Genomic DNA, 25,982 nt, shown 5'->3' with positions numbered 1-25,982 from the left:
TTATGAGGTGCTACAAACCCATGGCAGGATTAGACAGATGGGTATACAGATAAGATTTACTTGGGTCGGAGCCCATGTGGGGGTGGAGGGGAACGAGGCAGTTGATGCACTGGCTAAACAAGCACTTAGTAGTGGGGGATGTTGGTGTTTCAATAAGCAAGGCAGAGGCAAAAAGCCTGATCTGGACAGTGATGGTGCAGAGATGGCAGGAGCAGTGGAATAGAGATACTAAGGGCAGGCATTTATTTCAAGTACAGAGGAAAGTCAGGGAGGGGAGGACAGCAGGAAGGGACAGGAGAGAGGTTATTTTTTACAAGATTAAGGGTGGGACACAGCCGGTTTAATAAGACCTTAAATGTGATAGGAAAGCATCCAACAGGAAAGTGTGATTATTGCCAGGAAACAGAGTCCTTTGGAGCGTGTATCAGAGGGAAAGAGAGAGGCTGAGATCTAATATGAGGGATAAGGGGATACAGGAAATTAGTTTAAAGAGTATATTGAGTAGAACGTAATTAGATATAGTCTCAAATATGTTATTGTTTTAAGAGCAACGGGGCTGGCAGATGGGATTTAGTTTCTCCCTGTCGCTGACCCACACTCCAGTACAGCAGGTCGCGGTAATGCACCGTAACGTTGGATGCCAACCGCCGAAAAACCCCACAGAACAAGAAGAAGAAGACTTCCTCAATGCCGAGTTGTGATTGGTTGTTAACACTAGCGTTCTGGACGTCTTGGATGTGGAGGCCTCGTGGTTTATGAGGAGAATACCAGCAGTAGTTGAAGCACGCTGGCTGAACCGTGTAGTGGATGGGGGGGGAATAAAAAAGCCTATCGGTATTATTGATGTTTGACGAAGAGTATCTCCCTTCACGTGTGAAGGTGGGATATGTTAGATATGCGGTGAGAGCTTTTGTGTCCAAGCTGTTGTTTTGCCGGAATTGTAAAAGGTATGGACATGTATCAAGTGTGTGCCGAAGGAATGTTGTTGAAGAATCTGAGGTTGTACGATGATGTAATTGTGATGGCAACCGCATTCCCAATTCACCAGAATGCCCGGTTGGGGTAAAGGAGTATGTGGCAAGAGTCAGGGCTATACAGCAGGTCTCCTACACGGAGGCACGTGAAATAGTTGAAGGAGCGAAGGGAGTTGAAAATATGGCGGCGGATGCTCCGCAGACTGTGGAGATTGTGTTGTTCAAGTGTTACCGTATACGCACTCCATTAGGTGGCGACAAAGACCTTCAGCTAGAATTAATATTCGTCTTGTGAAGACGAAGCCTTCCTCAATACCGAGTTCTGATTGGTTGTTAACACTAGCGGTCAGCGTCTCGTTGGATGTGGAGGCCTCATGGTTTACGAGGAGCATACCAGGAGTAGTTGGAACACGCTGGCTGAACTGTGTGGGGAGGTGGGGGTAAAAAATTAATAAAAGCCTGTTGTATTATTGATGTTTGACGAAGAATATCTCCCTTCACATGTGAAGGTGGGGTATGTTAGATATGCGGTGAGAGCTTTGTGTCGAAGCTGTTTTGCCGGAATTGTAAAATGTATGGACATGTATTTAGTGTGTGCCGAAGGAGTGTTGTTGAAAAATCTGAGGAGGTTCGTTATTGTAATTGTGATGGCAACCACATTCCCAATTCCCCGGAGTGCGGGGTTAGGGTAAAGGAATATGAAGTTGCAAGGGTCAGGGCTATACAGCAGGTCTCCTACACAGAGGCACGTGAAATAGTTGAAGGAGCGAAGGGAGCTGAATATATGTTGGCGGATGCTCCGCAGACCTGGAGATTCAGTGTTCAACAGTTGAGGGAAACTGATATGCTGATCGTGAAGGTGGATTTTATGGTGTTTATTGCACGTGATTAATTGTACTGCACAAACGAACAAAAAGTAAAAGAAACTGGACGTAGTAGTATCTGCGGCTGAAAGGTTTTTGGGTTTCCAGGACTTCACTGGCGAAACATTGCAAAGCTTGTCCGAAGATTCTCTTCCTGTAGGGATGGGCGTTGACAGTTGAACACATTGAGTAGTTTTATTTTAATTATTTGGGCTGATATACAGCCAAAACAGTAGGTGGCGGCATGCACCTATAGCATTTGTTTGAAGACCGCAGTAATATTTAAAAAGAAGACCCCGTACAGTAGATGGCGGCAATACACCAGTAGGTGTAGTCTGCCATAACTTTGAAGAAGAAGAACACTAGCGTTCTACACACTCACGATGGCAGCGTCCTTAGGAAAGGTGTGCTCTTATCAGCTGCATCTGACTGCAGGGAGATCTGGCAGGTAATATACGTTGCTGTTTCAATGTGTGGTAGCTACACACTATTGGAAGAGTCGTAATATACAGTAGCTGTCTTGGTGGGAGAAAATGAATGCTGGTTTGCTCATTTCATAAATTCTTGCAGCTAACATTAGCTAGCCAGCTAGCTAACTAGCAAGCTCTTATTTTATGATGCCAATGTCTTGTTACTCGTGTCAATTTTTTTATTTTATTTAACCTTTATTTAACCAGGAAGGGCTCATTGAGATTTAAAATCTCTTTTTCAAGAGCGTCCTGGCCAAGATAGGCAGCACCAAGTCATTACAAAAAATTACAGACAGACAACATGAAAAACTACAAGTAATCTAGTAAAAACCATTCATGAATTCACAAGAGTATAACAATATCAAAAACAGCAAATTAAAAACATTGACAGGTCAGGGAATCAGCCTCAAAATCCTTCATCAGAGATTTAAAAACACCAATCGGGACAAGTTCTTCCAGTTTAAAATTATTTTGTAAGGTGTTCCAAGACGATGGCGCAGAGTACATAAAAGACCTTTTACCAAATTCAGTTCGGACATTTGGAACAGTTAGCAGGATAAAGTCCAGTGAACGAAGAGAGTACCCACCACATTTCTGAACAATAAAAATGCCCAAATAAAAAGGTAGTAAACCCAAAATGGCTTTGTAAATAAAAGTATACCAGTGACTGAGCCTACGAGTGACTAGAGAAGGCCAGCCAACCCTGGTATACAAAGTACAGTGGTGCGTAAGGGTTTTGCAGTTTAAAATAAATCTCAAAGTACTATGATAAAGAGTGTCAATTGATCTCAAACACTGAGCGGAAGCATTCATATATAAAATATCCCCATAGTCTAGTAAAGGCATAAATTTAGCTGATACTAGCCTCCTTCTGGCTTCAAAAGAAAAACAGGCCTTATTCCTAAAATAAAATCCCAATTTCAGCTTCAATTTTTTTGTAAGTTGTTGAATATGCAATTTAAAAGAGAGGCCGTCATCAATTAGAATTCCAAGATATTTATATGAGGTTACAACCTCAATCTCCTTGCCCTGACAGGAAGTAACAGGTGAAAGGTTCAGAGGTCTATTTCTTGCATTAGAAAACACCATTAGTTTAGTTTTGTCAGTATTGAGGATAAGCTTCAATTGACACAAGGTATGTTGAACAGTATAAAAAGCAGTTTGCAAGTTCTGGAAAGCTTTTTGTAAGAGATGAGGCACAACAGTAAATAACAGTATCATCAGCATAAAAATGAAGTTGTGCATTTTGGACATTTTTGTCTAAATCATTAATATAAATAGTGAATAAGAGAGGACCAAGTACAGAGCCCTGGGGCACACCATTCAGGACAGACAATTTAACAGACATAAGCCCATCAAATTGAGTGCACTGAGTTCTATCAGACAGATAGTTAGCAAACCATGCAACTGCATGCTCCGAAAGACCTACACTCAACAATCTCTGCCTTAGTATAGCATGATCAACTGTATCAAAAGCCTTAGAGAGATCAATAAAAAGTGAGACACAGTGCTGTTTTTTGTCAAGGGCTTCAGTGATATCATTTAAAACCTTCATGGCTGCTGTAATTGTGCTATGCTTCTTCCTGAAGCCCGATTGATACATTGATAAAATAGAGTTAGTAAATAAAAACTCTTTTAGCTGTTCACTTACAAGGGTTTCAAGTATTTTCACCAGGGGTGACAGCTTTGAGATTGGCCTATAATTATTTAAAAGAGTTGGATCTCCCCCTTTTAAAAGTGGTAGGACAAATGCTGACTTCCAGATCTTTGGAATTTCATTACATTCCAGGGTTAGATTGAACAGATATGTAAGTGGTTCAGCAATATAGTCTATTATAGACATGTATAAACTGGGTGGTTCGAGCCCTTAATGCTGATTGGCTAAAAGCCGTCATATACCACTGCTATGACAAAAACAATTTTTTGCTGTTCTAATTACGTTGGTAACCAGTTTATAATAGCAATAAGGCACCTCGGAGGTTTGTAGTATGTAGCCAGTATACCACGGCTAAGGGCTGTATCCAGGCACACCCCCTCGTGCCTTATTGCTTAAGTATACCACACCAACTTACTTTTTTGATTCTGCATTGTCTATGTTAAATTGTCAATGACAGTGTCTCTCAGTTTAGTAGTTGCACCACTATGCCAGGCAAAGGAGAAAGTAACTTTATTGCACCAATAATATGCTCTGGTGGAGAGCTGTTTCTGGCAGGTGCCCTAGTATTATTAGCCTTACAGACATGTCCAACCTGAACAGGAGAGTGGCTGTTCCTTTCTGACTTCTCATCTGACTGTCAAACAGCCACTCCTCTGTTTTTGGTATAGTTTGCAATGCTTTTTGGTCTGAGTATTGTGTCATAATGCCAATAAGTTTGACACAGACAAGTAAGAAACTTCATTTTGGAGGCCATCTCATTGGGTACATTTGCATTACACTACACATTTAATTTTCTATGTCGGATCTCTTAATATAGTATTGGGGTAGTTATTGAAATATATACAGTATATTTACAATATGTGCTTCTTCTCTCTCTCTTGGTCTGTCTGCAGTGACACGCTCCTCCTCAGAGCACAAGGAGCCCGACAGTTTCAGCAGGGGCCATGGCATTCATTATCCGGTGGTGAGTTTCACACTGACATCCTCACGCAACAGTCCCAGACCAGACCCAGGTTTTTACAACCTACATAATGGTGACTGAGGCTGTCACACACTCCTAGGCTACCTTCACATTAGTCTCTGTGCTAATAAGATGAACACACTCGGTGAACACACTTTACTACTTTCTACCCTTTTGTATTGCTTACAAACTTTATTTTAAAACACCTTCAGATTCATACAAGTGCATTCCTCCAATGGCCTCACAGGGGCGACATCTTATCTCTGACACCAAGGTAGCAAATTCAGAGACAGTGAGCCGCAAACTGTAGTACCAACATTCCAATGGCCTTAGTAGGTGTATCAATCAGTGGCTGCGTTATTCTTATGGCAAAGTCATATTTATTTTCTTGAACAGACATTTGCATCTTAAAAGTTTTTCAGTAATGGATTACACCACAATGGTTTCAGTGTTTGCAAGAATTTTGCATCGATGCAAGAATTTAGGCAAATTATTAGGTAGAGGTATTCTAGGGTTGCCACCACAACCATGGCTGTGGGATTGTGAAGCACTGGTCTGTTCATTATTCATATTAGGGGCAGTAGCAGCTACTTTATCAGTAAAAACATACATGGTGAACTTTCACTGACACACATAATGACATAATTTAATGAGTCAAAACTATATCACTATCCAGCTAGTAGCTTAGGCCATTGTCTCAACTCAGTAATTAGTCTACCCTGTTCTATGTTTTATTTAAAGTAACATGAAGTGCACATTTAGGCTACAATAAGAATGATGATCAAATATATATGCAAGACTTGTTATGGGAAATGCTTAAACTGTTCCTAATATAAACCTCTGTGTATGTGCATGGTGCAGGGCGAGGGTGGTTCAGTGCAGCCTCTCTAGGCCTTCAGGCTCGCGTCAGGCCCTTTCCCCTCCTCATCGCCACCGGCGGAGGCTACATGGGATACGACCAGTACGGCCGCTACAAGGACCGCGAGCTAACAAAGATTGGCATCGAGGTGCCTCCACGCATCGCCAATGACACCCAGGTAGGGTAACTTCTGATGTCAATCTATTGTCTTTGGACCTGGTCATGGTCCCAGGTACCAGGAGAGAGCAATATCACATCTTCTTATGCTTGCTGTCAACACTAATTCAGCGCACTGTTTACTGGTTGAACTTGAGTAGCTTACTCAAATGGCTACTCACCAGCAAGGAAAATCCACCCCTGGTATGATTGAGCACCGTGGTTTTTCAGTCCCTCCATGTAAGACAAACTCAAAACCTCAAGTTTGATACCTCTGGATGCTGAGAAGTGTGTACAGAGCTAAGACTCAAAGGATGTGTGTATTATGTATGATTGAGCTCGTATGTTTTTGTCCGTCGGACTCTGTCCATATGTGTCCTTCCTCCATGATGCTGCTCTTTCTTTTCTTCCTGCTTGCTGGCATTGTCTGTGTTCTGTTGCTCTGTTTTGCGATGTCTGTATTTTGTGGATCCACAGGGAATATGTTTGGGGTGTCGCCATAACTCTATTCCTTCCCCAATAGTTGGAAAGTACCTACCCTTGTGTTCAAGATGAGCAGCTGTTGCTAAATTAATTGCTTTCACAGTTTCAGTTCTGTTGCACCTATGGTTTAGCCTATGTAGGCTAAATATTGTTTGCTGAGATCACATCAACTGCATCATTGCTTCGAATTATGCCAGATATGTTGGCTTCATCAGTTTATGTTCTCCGTTTTAGTTCTGTCTTTCTTTCTGAGTGCAGAACTAGGCCTATTTGTTCCTCACTTTGGGCCTCTAATGCCCTACAAGTTGTTGACCTAATTAAGATTGTTTGGAACAGCTGGATTAGCGAACCTAATCCAGAAGTGATACTGAAGCACAATCTGTGGGATTTTACTGTTGGAATAGTGACGAGTGAGGAGGGTCACCGTGTTCTTAAAGAGTCCATAGTGTCATAGGAGTAAAACACGTCCTGTGACGGTAGTAATCACAACAGGTCCTATATCTGTGTGTCATAGGAATAATCACAACAGGCTCCACATAGCTTATTGTTTGCTTAGGCTATTTAACATGGGAGAGAGCCTAGTGGCACCATAGGTGATGTCTTTGGAGATAACTACCATAACATCAGATCAGACAGATCAGATGGGCTAAGCATAGGTTATAAACCTGTTTTACATGCCGTATCAGTGGCTTTTCCCCGCTTTCTGTAGTGATATTCTTCTTACTATAAGTGTGTTAGATACTGTACAAGTCAGACTTTCAAATCACCTATTCTGTCTTATTTATGTAACGGTCCATTTAAAGCCTTCAGGGCATTTACCAACATGACGTTCAAGAGGATCGCGGGGCTGTAGAGAGATAAGATAGAGATAATGTAGCCTATACATGAAGCAATATAGATCTCTTCTAGCACAAATTAGCATGGGTAAAGCCCAGGTTGTGGTATTGCATTTGCAAGTGTGTAGGCACTAGGCATAAGGCAATGTGTACATTTGAGGTCAAGTGATAGCCTAAAAGGTAGGGCTGGGAATTGCCAGGGACCTCACGATACGATATTATCACAATACCTAGGTGCCGATACGATATGTATTGCGACTCTATACAACGTATTCAGCCCCCTTGACTTTTTCCACATTTTGTTACGTTACAGCCTTATTCTAAAATTGATTAATGAAGTATTCAGACCCTTTACTCAGTACTTTGTTGAAGCACCTTTGGCAGCGATTAGACTCAAGTCTTAATAATATATAATAATAATAGTCTAAAAGTCTTCTTGGGTATGACACTACAAGCTTGGCACACCTGTATTTGGGGAGTTTCTCCCATTCTTCTCTGCAGATCCTCTCAAGCTCTGTCAGGTTGGATGGGGAGCGTTGCTGCACAGCTATTTTCAGGTCTCTCCAGAGATGTTAGATCGGGTTCAAGTCCGGGCTTTGTCTGGGGCACCCAAGGACATTCCGAGACTTGTCATGAAACCACTCCTGCGTTGTCTTGGCTGTGTGCTTAGGGTTGTTGTCCTGTTGGAAGGTGAACCTTCGCCCCAGTCTAAGGTCCTGAATGCTCTGGAGCAGGTTTTCATCAAGGATCTCTCTTTCCTCCAGACATGATGCTTGGCATTCAGGCCAAAGAGTTCAATCTTGGTTTCATCAGACCAGAGAATCTTGTTTCTCATGGTCTGAGAGTCCTTTAGGTGCCTTTTGGCAAACTCCAAGCGGGCTGTCATGTGCCTTTTACTGAGGAGTGGCTTCCGTCTGGCCACTACCAAAAAGGCCTAATTGGTGGAGTGCTGCAGAGATGGTTGTCCTTCTGGAAGGTTCTCCCATCTCCACAGAAGAACACTAGAGCTCTGTCAGAGTGACCATCGGGTTCTTGGTCACCTCCCTGACCAAGGCCCTTCTCCCCAGATTCCTCAGTTTGGCTGCGGCGCCAAGCTCTAGGAAGAGTCTTGGTGGTTCCAAACTTCTTCTGTTTAAGAATGATGGAGGCCACTGTGTTCTTGGGGACCTCAATGCTGCAGAATTTTTTTTGGTACTCTTCCCCAGATCTGTGCCTCGACACAATCCTGTCTTGGAGTTCTACAGACAATTCCTTCAACCTCATGGCTTGGTTTTTGCTCTGACATGCACTGTCAACTGTGGGACCTTATATAGACAGGTATGTACTTTTCCAAATCCTGTCCAATCAATTGAATTTACCACAGATGGACTCCAATTAAGTTGTAGAAACATCTCAAGGTTGATCAATGGAAACAGGATGCACCTTAGCTCAATTTCAAGTCTCATAGCAAAGGTTCTGAATACTTACTAAGCTATTTCTGGTGGATTTTTTTTTTGTGCAAATGTATAAAAGATCGAAACTGTATTCGCTTTGTCATTATGGGGTATTGTGTGTAGATTGAGGAAAAAATATAATTTAACCGTTTTAGAATAAGGCTGTAACGTAACAACGTGTGGGAAGGGGTCTGAATACTTTCCGAATGCGCTGTATGTATTGTGATTTGATACTTTGATTTGTATTGCGATTCAATGTTTTTTTTAAATTGCTCACCATGTCTGCTGCAGAGGGACAAGAGAAAGCTATGAGAAAATGGTGAGCTCCAAGTATTGGGACAGATACTTTTTAGTTGTTTTGGCTCTACTCCAGCACTTTGGATTTGAAATTATAGGATGACTGAGGTTAAAGTGCAGACTGTAAGCTTTAATTTTGGGGTATTTTCATCCATATCGGGTGAACCGTTTAGAAATTACAGCACTCTTTTACGTAGTCCCTCCATTTTAAGGGACCAAATGTATTGTGTCAAATTCACTTATGTGTATTAGTAGTCAAAAGTTTAGTATTTGATCCCATATTCCTATCACGCAATGATTACATCAAACTTGTGACTACAAACTTTTTGGATGCATTTGCTGTTTTGTTTTGGTTGTTTCAGATTATTTTGTGCCCAATAGAAATGAATGGTAAATACAGTTGAAGTCGGAAGTTTACACACACCAAATACATTTAAAATCAGTTTTTCACAATTCCTGACATTTAATCCTAGTAAAAATTCCCTTTCTTAGGTCAGTTAGGATAACCACTTTATTTTAAGAATGTGAAATGTCAGAATAATAGTAGAGAATTATTTATTTCAGCTTTTATTTCTTTCATCACATTCCCAGTGGGTCAGAAGTTTACATACACTCAATTAGTATTTGGTAGCATTGCCTTTAAATTGTTTAACTTGGGTCAAACGTTTCGGGTAGCCTTCCACAAGCTTCCCACAATAAGTTGGGTTAATTTTGGCCCATTCCTCCTGACAGAGCTGATGTAACAGAGTCAGGTTTGTAGGCCTCCTTGCTCGCCTTTGTTGTCCTTAAGCCATTTTGCCACAACTTTGGAAGTATGCTTGGGGTCATTGTCCATTTGGAAGACCCATTTGCGACCAAGCTTTAACTTCCTGACTGATGTCTTGAGATGTTGCTTCAATATATCCACATCATTTTCCTTCCTCATGATGCCATCTATTTTGTGAAGTGCACCAGTCCCTCCTGCAGCAAAGCACCTCCACATCATGATGTTGCCACCCCCGTGCTTCACGGTTGGGATGGTGTTCTTTGGCTTGCAAGCAACCCCCTTTTTCCTCCAAACAAAACGATGGTCATTATGGCCAAACAGTTCTATTTTTGTTTCATCAGACCAGAGGACATTTCTCCAAAAAGTACGATCTTTGTCCCCATGTGCAGTTTCAAACCGTAGTCTGGTTTTTTTATGGCGGTTTTGGAGCAGTGGCTTCTTCCTTGCTGAGTGGCCTTTCAGGTTATGTCGCTATAGGACTTGTTTTACTGTGGATATAGATACTTTTGTACCTGTTTCCTCCAGCATCTTCACAAGGTCCTTTGCTGTTCTGGGATTGATTTGCACTTTTCGCACCAAAGTACGTTCAACTCTAGGAGACAACGCGTCTCGTTCCTGAGCGGTATGACGGCTGCGTGGTCCCATGGTGTTTATACTTGCGCACTGTTGTTTGTACAGATGAACGTGGTACCTTCAGGCGTTTGGAAATTGCTCCCAAGGATGAACCAGACTTGTGGAGGTCTACAATTCTTTTTCTGAAGTCTTGGCTAATTTCTTTTGATTTTCCCATGATGTCAAGCAAAGAGGCACAGAGTTTGAAGGTAGGCCTTGAAATACATCCACAGGTACACCTCCAATTGACTCAAATGATGTCAATTAGCTTATCAGAAGCTTCTAAAGCCATAACATAATTTTCTGGAATTTTCCAAGCTGTTTAAAGGCACAGTCAACTTAGTATATGTAAACTTCTGACCCACTGGAATTGTGATACAGTGAAATAATATTGTTTGAAAAATTACTTATGTCATGCACAAAGTAGATGTCCTAACCGACTTGCCAAAACAATAGTTTGTAACAAGAAATGTGTTGAGTGGTTGATAAACGAGTTTTAATGACTCCAACCTAAGTGTATGTAAACTTCCGACTTCAACTGTAATGTGTTGTCATTTTGGAGTCACGTTTATTGTAAATAAGAATAGAATATGTTTCTAAACACTTCTACATTAATGTGGATGCTACCATGATTACAGATAATCCTGAATGAATTGTGGATAATGATTCAGAATGTTAGAGGCATGCTAAATACACCAAATAAAATGCTATTGCTTTAATATGAGGACATTTCTATTCTCTTTCCCTCTGTAGAATCAGTGCTTTTATTCAGTGGTATTTATGGACTTTAGTCTCATACTTTTCTACTACTGTACTGTTAAACGAGAGTCTTGCTTTTGACAAAATTGTACCTGACAAAACATCCCTTTTTAAAACGTTTCACTTTTGTATTTAAAGAAGGAACTCATCTTATGTAAACTGACAGTTTGGTGGTCTTATTTGCTGTAGCTACAAAAGGGTGATTATTTATTCACCAAAACGAATACAATCTTGCTTATTGTGAAGTGTACTCTTTGGGGGCCTGGCCAGCAGATTTGCTCAATAGGGCTTTGCAATAAGTTGAGTGTGGGGTGAGGTTTACAGTGGAAATGTAAGCTCATTGGCAGCTTTGGGGAATTGGTTTAGGGAATTTCCCTGACTGCAAATTATGTTTTTATCTCGCTATATTGTAAATAAAAATGGAACAGCAAACATGGTGGGCTTTCGGTTGCTCCCCCTTTGAACTGTTCAGTACAACATGCAACGATCAGAAAGTGACTTAGCAAGGTCCTGTGGTCCCTGTCAAGGCCAGCATTGTCATCATGACATACTGATTGTGAACCCACGCGCAAACACACCTGGACGCAGACGCACACAATGAAGTGTGAACACTAGGGCTAGATGATATGGCTATGTGTTTATGTATATATGTGTGTGTGTGTGAGTGTACACTACCAGTCAAAAGTTTTAGAACATCTACTCATTCAGGGGTTTTTCTTTATTTTTTTACTATTTTCTACATTGTAGAATAATAGTGAAGACATCAAAACTATGAAATAACACACATGAAATCATGTAGTAACAAAAGAAGTGTTAAACAAATCAAAATATATTTTATATTTGAGATTCTTCAAATAGCCACCCTTTGCCTTGATGACAGCTTTGCACACTCTTGGCATTCTCTCAACCAGCTTCACCTGGAATGCTTTTCAAACGGTCTTGAAGGAGTTCCCACATATGCTGAGCACTTGTTGGCCTCTTTTCCTTCACTCTGTGGTCCGACTCATCCCAAACCATCTCAATTTGGTTGAGGTCGGGGGATTGTGGAGGCCAGGTCATCTGATGCAGCACTCCATCACTCTCCTTCTTGGTAAAATAGCCCTTACACAGCCTGGAGGTGTGTTGGGTCATTGTCCTGTTGAAAAACAAATGATAGTCCCACTAAGCCCAAATCAGATGGGATGGCATATAGCTGCAGAATGATGTGGTAGCCATGCTGGGTAAATGTATTTGGCTAAGGTGTATGTAAACTTCCGACTTCAACTATATGTGAGTGGCGCAGCGGTCTAAGGCACTGCATCTCAGTGCTTGAGGCGTCACTACAGACCCCCTGGTTCGATTCATTTACATTTACATTTTAGTCATTTAGCAGACGCTCTTATCCAGAGCGACTTACAGTTAGTGAATACATATATTTTTTTTTATACTGGCCCCCCGTGGGAATCGAACCCACAACCCTGGCGTTGCAAACGCCATGCTCTATCAACTGAGCTACATCCCTGCCGGCCATTCCCTCCCCTACCCTGGACAACGCTGGGCCAATTGTGCGCCGCCCATGAGTCTCCCGGTCGCAGCCGGCTGCGACAGAGCCTGGATTCGAACCAGGATCTCTAGTGGCACAGTTAGCACTGCGATGCAGTGCCTTAGACCACTGCGCCACTCCAGGCTGTATCACAACCGGCCGTGATTGGGAGTCCCATAGGGCGGCCCAGCGTTGTCCGGGTTTGGCCGGTGTAGGCCGTCATTGTAAATAAGAATTTGTTCTTAACTGACTTGCCTAGTTAAATAAAGGTAAAATGTTAAAAAATGTGTGTGTATATAAAGAGACCACTGCAAAATTATCAGTTTCTCAGGTTTTACAATTTACAGGTATGTGTTTGGGTAAAAATAACATTTTTGTTTTATTCTATAATCTACTGACAACATTTCTCCCAAATTCCAAATAAAAATATTGTCATTTAGAGCATTTATTTGCAGAAAATGACAACTGGTCAAAATAACAAAAAAAGATGCAGTGTTGTCAGACCTCGAATAATGCAAAGAAAAAAAGTTCATGTTAATTTTTAAACAACACAATAGTAATGTTTTAACTTAGGAAGAGTTCAGAAATCAATATTTGGTGGAATAACCCTGATTTTCAATCACAGCGTTCATGCGTCTTGGCATGCTCTCCACCAGTCTTTCACATTGATGTTGGGTGACTTAATGCCACTCCTGGCGCAAAAATTCAAGCAGCTCGGCTTTGTTTGATGGCTTGTGACCATCCACATTCCAGAAGTTTTCAATGGGGTTCAGGTCTGGAGATTGGGCTGACCATGACAGGGTCTTGATCTGGTGGTCCTCCATCCACACCTTAATTGACCTGGCTGCGTGGCATGGCACATTTTCCTGCTGGAAAAAACAATCCTCAGAGTTGGGGAACAATGTCAGAGCAAAAGGAAGCAAGTTTTCTTCCAGGACAACGTTGTACGTGGCTTGATTCATGCGTCCTTCACAAAGACAAATCTGCCCGATTCCAGCATTGCTGAAGCACCCCCAGATAATCACAGATCCTCCACCAAATTTCACAGTGGGTGCGAGACACTGTGGCTTGTAGGCCTCTCCAGGTCTCCGTCTAACCATTAGACGACCAGGTGTTGGGCAAAGCTAAAAATTGGACTCATCAGAGAAGATTACCTTGCTCCAGTCTTCTATGGTCCAATCCTTATGGTCTTTTGCAAACCTCAGCCTGGCACTTCTTTGCTTCTCATTGATGAAGGGCTTTTTTCTAGCTTTGCAAGACTTCAGCCCTGCCCCTAGGGGCCTGTTTCGAACCGTCCTCGCCATGCACTTCATTCCAGCTGTCGTTTGCCATTCTTTTTGTAGGTCACTTGTTGTCATCCTACGGTTGTTGACTGACATTCGAATGAGTTGGCGGTCATCCCGGTCAGTAGTTGTTTTCGCCCTCTGCCGGTCTGTAGCTTTGTTGTCCCCAATGTCTGCTGCTTGACCTTGTTCTTATGAACCGCCGTCTTTGAAATTTTAAGGATGGAAGCAACCTGAAGCTCACTGTATCCCTCTGCCAGTAAAGCCAGAATTGACCCCTTCTTTTCAACTCTTTTTGGCATGGTCAATAGTTATTTTTTGATTAATATTACTTTTGAGGTACTATTAGCACTGTTTTTGCCATCCAGCTGGTCCTATTGCAAGAGGATAGTGATGACCACAGCAGTGTTTTTTATACTTTTCCTCGTTAAATAAGATTTGGTTCAGGTGATCACCTAATCAGTATCTAATTCAGAAGAATGAGGTGTGCCTGTATTGGAATTCAACAGACACTGGAATGGAATGGCTGTCATATATGTAGAGATGCTGATTTAAGAAAAATGTGCAGTGGTCTCTTAATTTTTTCCACAGCTGTGGGTGTGTGTGTGTGTGTGTGTGTGTGTGTGTGTATATACGTGTGTGTATATACAGTGGGGAGAACAAGTATTTGATACACTGCCGATTTTGCAGGTTTTCCTACTTACAAAGCATGTAGAGGTCTGTAATTTTTATCATAGGCATACTTCAACTGTGAGACGGAATCTAAAACAAAAATCCAGAAAATCACATTGTATGATTTTTAAGTAATTAATTTGCATTTTATTGCATGACATAAGTATTTGATCACCTACCAACCAGTAAGAATTCCGGCTCTCACAGACCTGTTAGTTTTTCTTTAAGAAGCCCTCCTGTTCTCCACTCATTACCTGTATTAACTGCACCTGTTTGAACTCGTTACCTGTATAAAAGACACCTGTCCACACACTCAATCAAACAGACTCCAACCTCTCCACAATGGCCAAGACCAGAGAGCTGTGTAAGGACCTCAGGGATAAAATTGTAGACCTGCACAAGGCTGGGATGGGCTACAGGACAATAGGCAAGCAGCTTGGTGAGAAGGCAACAACTGTTGGCGTAATTATTAGAAAATGGAAGAAGTTCAAGATGACGGTCAATCACCCTCGGTCTGGGGCTCCATGCAAGATCTCACCTCGTGGGGCATCAATGATCATGAGGAAGGTGAGGGATCAGCCCAGAACTACACAGCAGGACCTGGTCAATGACCTGAAGAGAGCTGGGACCACAGTCTCAAAGAAAACCATTAGTAACACACTACGCCGTCATGGCTTAAAATCCTGCAGCGCACGCAAGGTCCCTCTGCTCAAGCCAGCGCATGTCCAGGCCCGTCTGAAGTTTGCCAATGACCATCTGGATGATCCAGAGGAGGAATGGGAGAAGTTCATGTGGTCTGATGAGACAAAAATAGAGCTTTTTGGTCTAAACTCCACTCGCCGTGTTTGGAGGAAGAAGAAGGATGAGTACAACCCCAAGAACACCATCCCAACCGTGAAGCATGGAGGTGGAAACATCATTCTTTGGGGATGCTTTTCTGCAAAGGGGACAGGATGACTGCACCGTATTGAGGGGAGGATGGATGGGGCCATGTATCGCGAGATCTTGGCCAACAACCACCTTCCCTCAGTAAGAGCATTGAAGATGGGTCGTGGCTGGGTCTTCCAGCATGACAACGACCCGAAACACACAGCCAGGGCAACTAAGGAGTGGCTCCGTAAGAAGCATCTCAAGGTCCTGGAGTGGCCTAGCCAGTCTCCAGACCTGAACCCAATAGAAAATCTTTGGAGGGAGCTGAAAGTCCGTATTGCCCAGCGACAGCCCCGAAACCTGAAGGATCTGGAGAAGGTCTGTATGGAGGAGTGGGCCAAAATCCCTGCTGCAGTGTGTGCAAACCTGGTCAAGACCTACAGGAAACGTATGATCTCTGTAATTGCAAACAAAGGTTTCTGTACCAAATATTAAGTTCTGCTTTTCTGATGTATCAAATACTTATGTCATGCAATAAAATGCAAATTAATTACTTAAAAATCATACAATGTGATTATATATATATATACACACACATACATGCATACATACATGCATATCCTTAAAAATATAGATATATTCCCCTTTATTACTTTCCAACCCCGCCACCCTTTCCCCACTTGGAGTAAACTAGTGAACAACAACGCCTAGGCCTCTACTTCCAGCCCATACCCACTATCTACATTTTATGGACACAGTCAATTTTACAGTAATTACATTTTTGTTTTGTTCTTTCTCCTGAACTACTTCTACTCTCAACCTCTCCGATCATTTTCATGATGTCCATCCGGTTTGCTTCTATATAATACAATACTTTGTAAAAGTGTTTTTGTTTTGATTCGTTGGTCTTTAGAGTATCTTGTATTTGTAACAAGATACAATTTTATGTATATTTTGCCCATCTCTGATTGCGATACAAATTAATGATTGCCATTTTTTTTTCTAGTCATTACTGAATTATTAAATGTGACAAATAAAACATTAAAATATCGTTATAGAATTATGATTTTATTTATTTTTTACAGTTTATCGCCCAGCCCTAGTAAACACACTCATCATGACACAACACATTGGAACAAATACATACAGAGAGTTTGGCCCATGCTTTCCTAAGACACGAATGCACATCCCCTCCTAACAATGGCCTGAGTTTTTCTCCGGGTGAATTTGGGCTGAGACGTGAATGGAATGGTAATGAGCAGACTGGCGAGGGGCCCTCTATTTTCCCTCCGACAAGCCAAAGACACGCAGCATTCTGAGCCAGCTACATGGATAGGAGCATTCACTGTCTGTCTCACTCTCTAGTCTCTACCCAAAGAGGAACTGCTAAATCTGGCTGTAAAGATAGTGCCACTGAGGTATTTGTATAACTTATTTTACATTTGCATGTAGTATGGATAAATGTGGATGGATACATTTAGAATATCTTAAATATTTCTTAACACTTTTTATTTGGATAGTCCATCTGTAGATGCTTTACAGACTATCAGTAACGTTTCAACTATATCTACTAACCCTAGCTCTAACCCTTATCCTATCCCTAAACTTAACATTAACCCTTACCCTACCCGTTATTTTAAACCTAACCGTCACCTTAGCAAGCAGTTGCTTATCAACAGATAGTTTGTTAGTAGTATGATCTATAGATGAAAAATCCAGACTATCCAAATAAAATGACCAAATATATAAATATATTTAAATAGGCTAATTGTGGTGCTTTCCATCTCTGCTCAGCCTATAACAATATGCATGTCGGTACACAGTTCATCACCCCAAATTGTTAAAGAATCCTTAGTTGCTGTATCCATTTTGTACTGATAAATTAATGAGATATATATATATACCCATTAATTCTTGAAGAATATAACTTTTATAAATGCTTCATGAGGTTAGTTCAACTGTCATACCCCATCAGAACTCAAAATATAAGCTTTTTTACTCCCATGTTTGGAAACAACGTAAATGTAAACAAACTCTGTATAGCCTCAACATGGTTAAATCTATACATTTGATATCATGGATGGTCAGTCCTTGTATCCATAGCAGAACGCTTTATTGTATCAATTAAGGATTGTAGCTTTTAAGTTAGCCTCGCTGTAAACTTGATGAGATATTGTACACCTACAGTAGATTTGTGCGTTTGGACAATCAGGCTACTTTTTCTGATGACATCACCCAGCAATGATAGTCTTTTGAATGTGATATCTGCCCGCCCACCCTCTCTTAAAGGGCTTGTGTTCAACCAGTATGCAGCACTTTGTTGTGAGAGAGTAGAGGGACCTGACTAGCCTTCACCTTTAACTAGCACGCAGTGAGAGACTTCCCCTTCCCCTTTGTCAATTTTATTCACACTTCAGACAAAAAAACACAAAGAGAAGGTAAGGTTCTGAGTTTCTTTTTTTAAATAAGGAAAAACTCAATACTTTCAGATTAACTTTGTATAAAGCATTATCTGAAATACGTAACTATGTTTATGGAAATTGTTCAATGTAATCTAGGTAAACAGAAGAGAGAATGTTTAATAGGGAACTGTTACAGTAAACAGTGGTCAAAAACCTAAGTGAATTTAGGGATAAACAGAATGAAGTTTTATTTGGACAGTTCCTATGTCTTTACAGTAACTGTTATTATAAGTCATCTCACAGGATACGTAGTCTGTAGCGTCAGTGTTACAGATAAGGAAGGAAGTGGTTCCTGTTTCCTGCTTTTAGGGACCGCCTCCCTCTTTGGTCAAGACAAGTTGGTTGAGAGACTAATAGAGTAGGAACTTAACTCTTACCAAGGCAGCAGCTACTCTTCCTGGGGTCCAGCAAAATTAAGGCAGTTCTACATAAAAACGTTACTATACATTCACAACAGGTTTCACTACATATTAAGTGTGTGTACTCAGGCCCCTACTCTACTACCACATAACCACAACGCATCCATGTGTGTGTGTCTGTGCCTATGTTTGTGTTGCTTCACAGTCCCCGCTGTTCCATAAGGTGTATTTTTATCCGTTTTTTTAAATTGACAGACAGATTCATTCACTTATAATTCACTATCACAATTCCAGTAGGTCAGAAGTTTACATACACTAAGTTGACTGTGCCTTAAAACAGCTTTAGAAGCTTCTGATAGGCTAATTGACATCATTTGAGTCAATTGGAGGTATACCTGTGGATGTATTTCAAGGCCTACCTTCAAACTCAGTGCCTCTTTGCTTGACATCACAGGAAAATCAAAAGAAATCAGCCAAGACCTCAGAAAAAAGACTGTAGACCTCCACAAGTCTGGTTCATCCATGGAAGCAATTTCTGAAAAAGTGTGTGCAAGCAAGGAGGCCTACAAACCTGACTCAGTTACACCAGCTCTGTCAGGAGGAATGGGCCAAAATTCACCCAACCTATTGTGGGAAGCTTGTGGAAGGCTACCTAAAACATTTGACCCAAGTTAAACAATTTAAAGGCAATGCTACCAAATACTAATTGAGTGTATGTAAACTTCTGACCCACTGGGAATGTGATGAAATAAATAAAAGCTGAAATAAATCATTCTCTCTACTGTTATTCTGACATTTCACATTCTTAAAATAAAGTGATGATCCTAACTGACCTAAGGGAATGTTTGCTAGGATTAAATGTCAGGAATTGTGTGAAACTGAGTTTAAATGTATTTGGCTAAGGTGTATGTAAACTTCCGACTTCAACTGTACATCACATCTTCCACACTTACTTTACTGAATTCAAAACTACAATGCTTGTCTTTCATAATTTGGTCAGATATACTTGGGTGTGTAGTGTCAGTGTTTGTTGCTGGCATGTCATGCCTAAGTTTGCTAATCTTGCCAATTAAAAAAATAATTAAAGTAGTTGGCAATATCGGTGGGTTTTGTGATGAATGAGCCATCTGATTCAATGAATGATGGAGCAGAGTTTGCATTTTTACCCAAAATTTCATTTAAGATGCCCCGGCGCTTTTGACTATCATTGTCATTTATCTTTGTTTCATAGTGTAGTTTCTTCCTTTTATTCAGTTTAGTCACATGATTTCTCAATTTGCTGTACGTTTGCCAATCGGTTGTACAGCCAGACTTATTTGCTATTTCTTTTGCCTCATCCCGCTCAACCATACAGTTGTTGAATTCCTCATCAATCCACAGGGATTTAACTGTTTTAAAAGTCATTTTCTTAATGGGTGCATGCTTATTAGTAAGGGGGGTAAGCAATTTCATAAATGTGTCAAGTGCAGCGTCTGGTTGCTCCTCATTACACACCATGGACCAACAAATATTATTTACATCAACAACCTAGGAATTGCTACAAAAGGTATTGTATTATTTCTCTCTATCATCAAGCTGCCCCTCCCCCCAGGCAGAACAGTCCTCCTTCAGTCTCTCACCAGTCTGCTGCAGCTCCTCTCAGATCAGCCGTGAAAAAGTCACCCCACCCAGAAGGTGCCCATTCTCTAGTACAAAATAACTGCCAGAGGCCCCTGAGAGCGAGAAGACCGAGAGAGAAGAGGAGCGAACCAATTCCCCCCCTACCCCCTCCCCCCCACGTCACATCCGTCCTACCAGAGAAGGGGGCTGGGCTTGAGAGTAGTGGAGCGAGAGAACGAGATCCAGCAAGAGCACAGAAGTGCGCACACCGAGCGAGAGAGCGGCAGCCCCAGTGAGAGAGAAGCGTCTGTAATCCCCCCCCCACGCCTTCAGTGATCATGTGTCAGAACAGGAGCCTGTGGCGTGCAGCAGCGCAGAGCTCAGGGAAATGGTGAGATGCTGCAGGTCTTTGCACAGCCCTCCGTCTTGCTACAATCTCCACAGAGTTAGGGTTGATGTGCGTCGGCTCCGGACAATCAGCTCCGCAGGAGCTGCCGGGGAGCAGGGGGGAGGCAACGCCGGAAACATCTCAGGCCAGGGGGCCCGGGCACTCAGCCACAGGAACCGATTCAGGTATGCTGGGAGAGAATGAGAGCGAGAACAAGAGATTAATGACCACGGGATGCCTTAGCATGTGTATAACATGCCTGCTGGACATGACGTGACAAAGACAGGACGGACGCGGAGAGAGAATCGATGATACTTAGCCTATAGAGTGATTGTTTACAGTACGTAAGAGAGGGAGATGGATTAAAGGCAAGTGAGAGAGGGATGAATAGAGCGAGCATAGAGGGGATTATTAATGTGATGTTCTGCTGTGAGATTGAAGCTCTAGCAGTTATGGTTTGTGAGTGGGGGGTTGTGTGTACGTTGTTGAGCTGTGGCCTGGCTGCTACATGAGCAGGGGGACAACCGTGAGCCGAGGGGGTGAAATATTGAGTGGGCACAGTCGGTCCACTCTCCCAAAGCCCGGGCTTTCTCTCTTGCTCTCTTTTTCCTCGATCCTTTTCTCTTTTTCCCTCTATGTCCCAGGCAGCACAAAGCCTCTGTTTGGCCTAATTGCAGCGTAATGCCCATAAGCCCCGTCCAGGCAGGCCAGTCTAAGGGGGAACGATGTATCTGTGCCAGGGCCAGCCCTTTGCAGCCATTTAGCCAGCCTTACCTCGGAAGTGGGCCTGAAAGCAGTGAGGGATAGATGGAGTTTTAGAGAGCTTTGTGGAGGCTGAGAGATTCTGCTAATGTAGATAGAGCGAGCCAGTAGAGGCAGGAGAGAGAGAATGCTATGCAGCCAGTGATTGGCTAATATGTGTCTGCATTGAGGAAGAGGGGGGGGGGTGCTGCTAGAGTGTGCGTTTTGTGTTGTGGAGGGAGACCGTACAGCCGGGAAATAAAACAATTATAGAAGTGTATTCTTTACGTGTTGGCTTTTATTGCATTAATCCGGTTGGCTGGGTTGTTTTTAAGCTATACTTTACGATTGCTGAAACCAAGGCATATGACAGGCTACGGTAAATCATATTTAAATTATTCTGCCCTGGTAGACTTGTATGAGAATTGAGATTCAATTACATCAAATGAACGACTTTAAGGTTCATTTCCATGTAAAAGGACCCATGAGCACCAAAGTGAACTTCATAGAAGCATGTCAGATTGGGTGTCAAATTAAAGCTTTTTTGGGAAGTTAAAGTATTATTTTATTTTTTCAACCATTTTCCATCCTAATTATTAGGAATAAGAAGCTTTGATTTCTAGTCAAACAGATGGAAAAGTGGTCTTAGAAAGCATCTACCAAAAAGTCTTAAGGTATTAGAAATACATAAAAACACCATCAATTTAAAGGAAAGACCCCTGCCTACTAATATCAACACATATTTAGTCTGTCTATAGCGATTGCATGGCTGTATGCTCTATTTTATACGCCTGTCAGCAACTTGTGTTGCTGAAATAGCCGAATCCACTAATTTGAAGGGGTGTCCACATACCTTTGTGTATATAGTGTATCTTTAAGATATTTTCTAATTTCTCTCCCTCATGAGGGAGGATAATGAAAGTTCACAGAAGTAACAAGTAAAGTTAGGTCTATCAATTTGTTCGTGTTTTTACTGATATCAATTTTGTTGATTTTAATTATTAAGTGATTAAAACTCAATTCTGTTACCAAATCTTTAACGGAATTTCAGGAAAAAAACGGTAATGGAATTTCTGCAATTGAATTGGCTACAATAGAAAATCCTAGTAGTCAAACAGTTGGGTTCACAAGTTTGGACAGTACAATACTGGAAAGTAAAGTGGAGTATAGGACAGCAGAGTACAGTAAAGAAAAGCAGCGTATAGTTTTGTACAGTATTGTAGAACTCACTAGAGTTGTACTGAACTGTACTTTGATGTCCAACCTTGTGAAACATACATGTCTGATTATTTAAATGTTGTCTTGTTTGTGTGTAGAATAATATTTCTACCCTTTTTGTACCTAATTTAGTATACATCGCTATAAAGAGTTACATTCATATCCATAATTATGCATTTCTGTGTTATACAGTTCAGGGACCCACGATGCAATTCCGTTACCGGGTGTAAATTCACTTCACTTACAGTAGTTCAATAACCAAAAGCAAAAAAAAAAATCAGTCAATGTGTCATGTCATAGCTTACACCCCATTCTTTCTGCAGACATCTCTTTGAATCTTAATTTGGAGCAGATATTTAAGAGTTTTTGGAAACCGTGGACACATAAAAAAAAAACGTGTTTTACCTAAATTGGCATCTGCACAGTTCTTCCATTTTAAATGTGTTTTTGTAAAATGTTCTGTGTCAATTGTTAAAAGTAGTCATTGTGCATGGTTTTTGTTTGGCATACATTTTAAGTGAAAAATCTCGGCGCAATTCCGTTACTGTGGAATTGCCCTAAACCTATATTAGCTCCATTAGCACAAATCTAATTATAGGCTGTTGTCCCAGGCTGTGTAGTAAACCTTGCTGTCCTGTTTAGAGCTTAGCGAGGATGAGTGGCCCAGTCTAACGCTCTGCAGTCCAAACTAGGCCTGCCAGCCAGCGGTGACTGAGGAGAGCAGTCGATCTCCAGTACACTACGCACAGCACCCTACAGCCACATCAGCAGCATGCCTCAGTGGAAGTAATCCCGTACCCAGCTATCCGTGTAGCCAAAGTCATCAGAGATGTGATTTTCCCTGATGAATCAGGAATTTTCATTCCAGATTTTCAGAATCGGGCGTATCTTAAATCTCTTGCTGTGGATCATTCAGATGTGTTAATGATAGCCTTTTCTTTCATGACTGGCGTGCTGTGGTGATCAAACCCTTGAGAAATTAGACAGTAAAAAAAATGTGGTGATGGGGATGTGTGTGCGGCTGTCTGTGCGGACCCACTGAACCGCACAGCTCCACACACTGCTCCGGATCTGAAGGCCATCCTCAGATACATGTGTATTCAGATAGTGGAACAATATTGGCAGTGTTGTGTCTGTGAATGGCTGTGCTGGGAGACGATCACTCAGCACTGGCTGCAGTTTCACAAAGGGGGCATCAACACCAGCCCGTGAAGCACCATTCAATTGATCTGATTCAACACAGAGGCCAAACAGGTCTATAATAACACAGGGATGAATATAGACGACACAGCAGAGCGACAGGAGCTGACTGCTGTTTGCCAGTCACTAGACCATTTTTTGTTGTTGCGTGTGTATTTCTCTGAGTGTGTGTCATGTCAGTGTGTCTCTGGACTGTGTGCTTCTGTGTGTGCATGCGTGAGAGATCGTCGGGGTCAACTGTTTGACAATTGAACGTTTCCAGCCCTACTCCATTGTTGTCATTAGGGTTGTTGGCCTACGGGTCCTCTCGAGCTGGCAGCATGTGTGTGTGTGTGCCAGTGATTAGTGTTAAGGTGCTGCTGACTGACGGATGTCCGTTAGGGTGTCATTGGCTAAACCATGCATGGCTTTGGCCTCATGCTTTGCCTTTATCCTGATTAGTGTGGACAGGTGTTCTTTAGGCCTATAGATAGCCCCACAGAGGCTATACAGCTAGCCTGTATTATACCTCTTTCACTTCTTTCAATTCTGGACTTTGCGGAGCACCTCCGTGTCACTTGGCTATACCTGCCATACACACTGAATTCTTTTGGCATAATTTTTAGTTAACCTAGCTAGAACACCGATAGCTATCACTTGCGTTGTAGGCTATTGTCCTTTTGTAACTCCTATTTCCAAATAAAATAAGAATTGTTTTTACATAGCATATTTTCTATACTCAACTGTTATCCAGGCCTTTTGACTTCAATGCGACAAACTGACATTTTAAAAATTAATCTAGCCCATACTGTTTAAACAACACGTTTGTTTGACCCCCTTGTTGAGGTAACATTGGCCTCCCCCTTAGAGTCCAGTCCACCTCTGCATCACTGCTGCCCTAGTTGTTCCTGTTGTACAGAGTCAGGACAATACAACCACCACTGAAGCCTATTTTAATAGACTTATACAGTGCAGCCAGGCATAGTCATGCACAGATGATGGATTTGGCTGTTGGGTGGATATGCTGTTTCTATGCATTTTTAGCTGTGTGTTTACCACCCACACTTCGAGAGCACAGAGTTTGTCATTAAAATCCCTCTCCGCATTTATCGGCTACGGCTAAGAGAATAAAGTGATGGATTTATCTTTGAGCAATTCTAACATGGCATATTGAGATCTGGATGGATGGGAGTTAGAAATTAGGATATTTTAAGGAGACAGTTAGCTTGACTTAAAGCAGTCTGAAGAGTAGAGTGGATTCTGTATGAAATATTAATACATGATTAATTTTTAGGAAACTATCCATGTGGGGGTTTAGATGCGATACTGTCGAAGAGTATCATCTGCATGGTTGTGGAGAGTTTGGGGAGGATGTGCAGTCAACGTGTGAACGTACAGTAGCCTCTTTCCCGATAGGAATGTGTTGTGTGATTGTTTGAACAGTATAAAGTAAGAGGGAGCTGTCAGCTATTTCTGTTTGTGCGGTTGTGTCATTGAGTTTTTCCCATTATACGTGTATTTACCCACGTCTTTATGTCGTGTCCTTGCGTAGACACAAGCATGTGCATTCTGTCATTTTTCACGTGCTTTGTGGGTGTGCGTGGTTGAGAGAGTCTGTGGGTGTCTGAATGTGAGTCTGTCCTGTCTGTCAGTGTTTGCGTGAGTCTGAGACTCTGTCTGTGTACACTGCCATACCTGTGCCAACCCAGGGCTTTGTATGGTTGCGCAGGTTGCAGTTCCCTCAGTTGGCCTTGCGGCGTCGTCTTGGCCAGTTGAGCTGCATGTCCCGGCCCGTCTTGCGGCTGCGCTCATGGCCGCTCAGCTTCCTCTACTACTTCCTGACCTTCGACGCACTCAAGCCCCTGGCCAAGGTTGGCTGGAGACCAACAAGCAGGGTGAGTACTTCCCTACTAACAAGCTACAACAGCATTTGTCTGTGGGTTTGTGTGTGTGAAAGTCAATCTCAGCATCCAGAGGTACCAAGTCATATAATGCTAGTGGAGTAGGATACCAGTTCCTCCCGTACAAGGTAAAGCACAGCTTGAACACTTGAAAAGGCACTATTCAAATCCACTCGAATAACCCCTATGGTCGTTAGTTCCTACCAAACATAATTTGTTTCCCCTGCGTCGTGGCCCTAGGTGTTCTCGGCTAGAGGTGCTCTGATGTGAGGTGCACCCCCCTCCTCCACCGTCACAGATGGCCAGACCCATATGGACCTGCAGAGCTCTGATCTCTGTACAGACTCTATCATAACGCCTATCAAAGGCCCTTTGTGTGGTCCACACAATAACAGAGGAATGTTTTGTTCTCCTGCTCTGCTCGCTCACGCTGTCACGGTCAAGGGGCGAGTGAGTGGATGTGGTTTCTCACTTATCAGCCAATAAGCATTTAATGTTAATAAAATGTTGATCTATTCCACCTCCCTTGGACCATTAATCAAATGGGACTTAATCATGGAGCTAGAACTTGTCTGCCACCAATATTCTCAGCGGATCTATTTTCTGCAGTTTGGACAAGATCTGTGATCTATCTCTAGAGCTACAGGACCTAACTGCCTATG

The 25,982-nt window shown here is 42.1% G+C and overlaps 1 protein-coding gene across 6 annotated transcripts in view; it reads left to right on the top strand.

The window, feature by feature from the left end:
• Positions 1-718: 718 nt before the first annotated feature.
• pisd (phosphatidylserine decarboxylase) overlaps positions 719-25,982 on the top strand; it is a 46,204-nt gene continuing 20,940 nt past the window's right edge. The window contains exons 1-3 of one of the 6 annotated variants that reach the window (XM_041850677.2): positions 719-947; positions 4,858-4,928; positions 5,787-5,962. In XM_041850677.2, coding sequence (XP_041706611.1) covers positions 844-947; positions 4,858-4,928; positions 5,787-5,962 — 351 coding nt within the window. In that variant the 5' untranslated portion in view covers positions 719-843. Of the gene's footprint in view, positions 2,286-4,857; positions 4,929-5,786; positions 5,963-16,785; positions 16,892-17,812; positions 17,912-20,110; positions 20,467-25,148; positions 25,315-25,982 lie in introns of those variants that run through there. The other 5 variants (XM_041850678.2, XM_041850679.1, XM_041850680.1 and 2 more) reach the window with 5 other exon arrangements.

The sequence above is a fragment of the Coregonus clupeaformis genome, chromosome 27, assembly GCF_020615455.1.
Source record: "Coregonus clupeaformis isolate EN_2021a chromosome 27, ASM2061545v1, whole genome shotgun sequence".
Classification (NCBI taxonomy): domain Eukaryota; kingdom Metazoa; phylum Chordata; class Actinopteri; order Salmoniformes; family Salmonidae; genus Coregonus; species Coregonus clupeaformis.
The sequence above is the reverse complement of the archived record's forward strand: the minus strand, read 5'-3'. Positions and strand labels throughout refer to the sequence as shown.